This window comes from Copadichromis virginalis, linkage group LG20, assembly GCF_057382275.1.
Source record: "Copadichromis virginalis isolate Kocher_CV1m ecotype Utaka linkage group LG20, C_Virginalis_male_GT1.1, whole genome shotgun sequence".
NCBI classification, from domain to species: Eukaryota; Metazoa; Chordata; class Actinopteri; order Cichliformes; family Cichlidae; genus Copadichromis; species Copadichromis virginalis.
In genome coordinates this window covers 25,234,104-25,239,362 of record NC_140637.1, presented here as the reverse complement: position 1 = coordinate 25,239,362, position 5,259 = coordinate 25,234,104, and the positions used below count along the sequence as shown (strand labels likewise).

General features: G+C 44.5%; 1 protein-coding gene across 1 annotated transcript; it reads left to right on the top strand.

The window, feature by feature from the left end:
- The first annotated feature begins 805 nt into the window (after positions 1-805).
- LOC146684901 (general transcription factor II-I repeat domain-containing protein 2A-like) lies at positions 806-4,831 on the top strand. The gene is made up of 2 exons (XM_085442975.1): positions 806-1,709; positions 4,758-4,831. The coding sequence occupies exons 1-2, from the start codon at positions 806-808 to the stop codon at positions 4,829-4,831; spliced, it is 978 nt and encodes a 325-aa protein (XP_085299101.1).
- Positions 4,832-5,259: the final 428 nt, after the last annotated feature.

The following is a 5,259-nucleotide window of genomic DNA, read 5'->3' as shown; positions in this document are numbered from 1 at the left end:
TATTGAATTATGGTTAATGGTTGGTAGAATTTTTTTTAAACATTATCTGCTAATTACATCTGCCACCCTTCTCCAAATCTGTGCCCCTACCTGGCCCCCCCAACAAAAATTTTTTTCACGATGTCATTTTCGAAGTGCGTTTGCCTCATCTGCCAGGCTACCATCGCAATGCCAAAGAAGGGAAATGTGGAGCGGCATTTTCGAACTGTTCACGGAAAATACGACACTACATTCCGCCGAAAAGCGAGCTAAGAAAGAAAAAGGTGAATAAACTAAAATCCCAGTTGTCCGGACAGCAGTCATTTTTCACACAACAAACTTCAAAAGCGAAAGCCGCCACCGAAGCATCGTTCCGGGTGAGTCACATCATCATTAAAAACAAGAAGTCTTTTCAAGATGGAGAGATGGTAAAAGAGGCTTTCGTTGAAGCAGCTGACTCATTGTTCCGAAAATAAGGCAGAAATAACATCTTCGATCAAAGCTCTCCAGCTGTCAAGAAGTACAGTTACACGGCGCTGTGAAGCCATGGCGGAGGATTTAACCCAGCAACTTTGGAAGGACATCGGAGATTGCCAGTGTTTCTCACTGCAGTTGGACGAATCTACGGACGTGAGTGACACAGCCCAGGTGTGCATTTTCATTCGTATGGTGTTTACTGATATCACTGCAAAAGAAAAGCTATTAACAGTCCATGAAGGAACAGACGCGAGGAGAGGACATATTTCAGTCGTTCAAAAACTTTATCGAGAAAACCCAGCTCCCAGTGTACAAATTGGTGTCTATTACCACAGATGGAGCACCCGCAATGGTTGGCCGCTTGAATGGATTTATTGCCAAGTGCAGGCAGGACGATGCTTTCCCGCACTTCCTAAATTACCATTGCATAATCCACCAACAAGCGTTATGCGCTAAAATGCTCAACATGAAGGAGATCATGAATGCTGCAACGAAGATCGCCTGTTCTATTCGCGCCAGATCTCGTGCACATCTGGAGAAGGCTGACTGCGACCACTCTGAGTTGTTGCTACACACTGATGTGAGGTGGCTTAGTCGAGGGAAATTCCTGCAAAGATTTCGAGAGCTCTGTCCGGAGATTAAGGAGTTTTTCCGTGTAGCTGGACAAGCAGAATACATGCAACTTAATGACGGTCAGTGGCTGTTAGACTTGGCATTTTTAACCGATCTGACAAACATGTTGAATGGCCTTAATCTACAGCTGCAAGGAAAAGACAAAACAGTGATCAACATGATCAGCTCAGTTAATGCTTTCAAACGAAAGATGCAACATCTCTCTTTAAAGCTGCAGCGCCATGATTTGATAAACTTTCAAAACCTGGCGTCAGAGCTGGAGATGCAAGGGATGGCCTGTTTGCAACTTGACAGTGCACGCTACACAGAGCAGATTGACAATTGTCTGTCAGAGTTTGACAAACGCTTTCAAGACTTTTCTTTGCTCGAGCCAGTCGCTACCTTCATGTGCTATCCTTTTCGGGAAGATGCTGAGGTCGATTCACTCGCATCAAAAATTGCAAAACTATTTCACCTGAACTCTTCTGGAGTGGAAGATGAGATTTTGACACTACAAGCCGACATTGAGCTGAAGTCCAGAGATCATGGACAGTTCTGGAACTTACTCACAGAAGTAAAGTACCCCAACATGAGGAAATGTGCTGCCTCTTTGACTGCATTATTCGGCTCCACTTATTTATGTGAGTCATCATTTTCCCACATGAAGATCATTAAGTCCAAGTACCGTTCCACCATGACTGATGAACATTTGGAAGTGTGTTTGAGGCTGGCCGTCAGCAGCTACTGTCCGGAATATGCATCCCTGGCTGATTCAATTCAGTGCAAGTCATCAGAGTAAACTCAGGTAATGACAAAAAGTTTACATTGTTAATTGTGTTGTGAAATATTGGATATTGCGGTTATGCATGTATATACATTGTAGATATAAAGAATCCTCAATATATTTATAAATAAGTATATGTTTTGGATTTTTGTAGTGGGTAGATCATTTTGACTTGGTCATTTTATAAGTAGCTCACATGCGGAAAAAGTGTGAGCACCCCTGCACTATACTCTCGCTGGTGGAGATAACTGAGCACCTCTCTCCGCAACGCCGGAATAAAACAAACTGCCACGCTGTAGCTGTCATATGATCTACTCACTTGCTGATCAGTCCGTCGCAGTGTGCCAGCATTTACTGCTGCTTTGCGCCGAATGCACGGGAGGAATGATCCAGAAAAACACCGGCTTAGCTTTATACGTGCTGACGCCACCCTGCAATCAATATGCAGGTGGGTTCCCAATTAACCTAGTTGCGCAGCCGAGAGCGAGAGCAAGAGAGAGCGAGAGTGAGAGAGAGAGAGAAAAGAAAAGAAAGGCAAGTAGCCCATCCGGCAACATGTGCGTTGAAGGACATATCCTGGTCAAAAATGACTCCAAGGTTCCTCACAGTGTTACTGGAGGCCAAGGTAAAGCCATCCAGAGTAAGAATCTGGTTAGATACCATATTTCTAAGCTTTTCAGGGCCAAGTACAATAACCTCAGTTTTATCTGAATTAAGAAGCAGAAAGTTTTCCGCCATCCAGGTCTTTATGTCTTTAAGACATTCCTGCAGTTTAACTAATTATTGTGTGTTATCTGGCTTCATGGACAGACAGAGCTGGGTGTCATCTGCATAGCAGTGTAAATGTATGCTATGTCTTCTAATGATACTGCCTAAGGGAAGCATGTATAATGTAAACAGAATTGGTCCTATCACCGAACCCTGTGGAACACCATAATTAACCTCAGTGTGTGAAGAGGACTCTCCATTTACATGCACAAATTGGAGTCTATTAGATAGATATGATACAAACCACTGCTGCACAGTACCTGTAATACCTACAGCGTGCTCTAATCGCTCTAATACACGTGTCAAACTCAAGGCCCGCAGGCCACATCCGGCCCGGTGTACAAAATGATCTCCGGCCCGTGAGATCATTTTATATAGATTTATTATTATTGTTATGTATGGCCCGGCGATATGAGGCGCTAATAACACACAAACTACAGATCCCATAATGCAGAGCTGCAGCCTCCTTGCCGAACACTAGGCTAGCTGGGAACATTCCCACGTCAATCAAGTCAAACTTCTGTTATTGCGAAGCTAGCCCCTCACAATGGTGGAGAGAAAAGTTGATTCTGAAAGCAGAGCCTTTCAGCGCCAGTGGGTGACTGAATACAGACATTGCCGGTAAACCCGTGTGTCTTATTAGTGGAGCTAATGTGGCTGTAATTAAGGAATTTCATTTAAGATGGCACTACGAGACAAAACGTCAGGATAAGCTGAAAAACCTAAATGCACAAACTACAGAAGGTAGAAGAGCTAAAGAAGAATCTAACATTTCACCAGAGCAAAATCACAAAGTGAAGCTGTTGTGAAAGCAAGTTTTATTGTAGCAGAGGAAAAAGCCAAATCAGCCCGGTGCCACTCTGATGAGCTGCGAAGAAGCTGTGAGACATCTTGTGTCCAGACAAAACGCAGATTTTGGCAAATGTGAGCCTGAGGAGAAATACGATTGCTGATCGGGTTTGTGAGATGGCCACTGATTTAAGAACACAGTTGTGTGAAAGAAGCAAAAACTTTATTGCATACTCTCTTGCTGTGGATGAAAGTATAGACATGATGGACATTGCACAGCTGACCATCTTCATCTGTGGAGAGGAAATATTGAACATTAAGTCGATGCAAGGGACAATGACAGGGAAAGACATTTTTGAAAACGTATTTCAAAGTGTAACCGACATGAAACTGCCCTCGGACAAACCTGTTGGACTTACAACAGATGGAGCGCCGGTGTTGTGTGGTGAAAAAAGCGGACTAGTCGGCAGGATGCGAGTAAAGTTGCAGGAGGAGAACTGTACCGGTGAGTTAACAGCATACTGCATCATACACCACGAAATGCTGTCTGGTAAAGTCCTAAAAATGGAGCATGTAGTGGTCAATTTCAGTCTTTTATGTGGGAAATAGATTCAGAGTTTGCCAACATTCATACAGAGGTCCGTTGGCTGAGTCGAGGAAAAATTCTCAATAGGGTTTTTGAACTCGGCAAGGAAATCTGTCAGTTCATGGACATGACATATGATGCAGTGAAGGCATTTCAAGTGAAGCTGTCACAAATGCACCAGTGCAACTTGCTGCACTTTCCCTGTTGCCAAGTAATGTTGAACCAAGTTGGCGCATTTTGCTGATAAACTGAGCGCACTGAGTTCGCAGCGCTTTGGTGACTTTGAAGCACAAAAAGAGAATTTTGAGCTGCTTCGCAACCCATTTACGTGGAAACTGCACCTGTGCAGATTCAGATGGAGCTGCAGTATAATGGTACAATCAAGGCAAAGTACGACTCTGAATGGCCCGCACAGTTTATTTGTTCCATTCCTGAAGTTAAATTAAAAATGCTTCAAAGGCTTCGAACTGAACATCTCAATATCTGAACATCTTACCTTGGGCATGGGCATCTGAGAGGTTGCACTCTTGACTATTTCTGATTGGTTTAGACCATGATATGGGCTTAAAGTGTGTCTGTTGTTGACCACACCGAGACTTTCAGATTTGCAGAGACTTTATTTTTTCTTTTGACTCAAACAACTGGTCGAACTAGGAATTTTTGGTCCCCCATTTCTCAATGGGGGACCAAATTGGTCACACTCTAGAGCCCTATGAGGGGAGCTAGGACCCAGCCGAGTCTTGTACCCATACTTCTTCCTAGGGAGGGAGCTGCTGGTGTCTGGCCTGTATCCCCCACCCATCCCTGTCTCCAGCTTGAAGGTGGCTAAGGCCTAGGCTGCATCAGGCCCGGTCCCTGGAGTGAGAGCGGCTAAGCAACAATGGCAGCCCCAGTCTTCAGAGCAGGCAGCTGGTGGTCCCTACAGTCTTGGGCATCAGCACAGCCCGACTGGCCAGTTATGAATCCATCCAGTGATTCCTGTTCTTCTTGTAAATCTTGTTCATCCTGACTCAGCCCCAGACTGATGGGCCCAAGCAGGTTGTGACCCCTGCACAGCCCCAGCTTCTACAGCATTCATTGTAACTGGGTCCCATCAGAATGTGTGTGTGTGTGTGTGTGTGTGTGTGTGTGTGTGTGTGTGTGTGTGTGATCACTCAGGCCACTCACACACAGACTCTATACTCAGACCAAGTCCTTTACACTTTATTTGAATGTGTGTACACTACAAAACTCCTGTTCTGTATATATTTCTCTTGTTGTATAT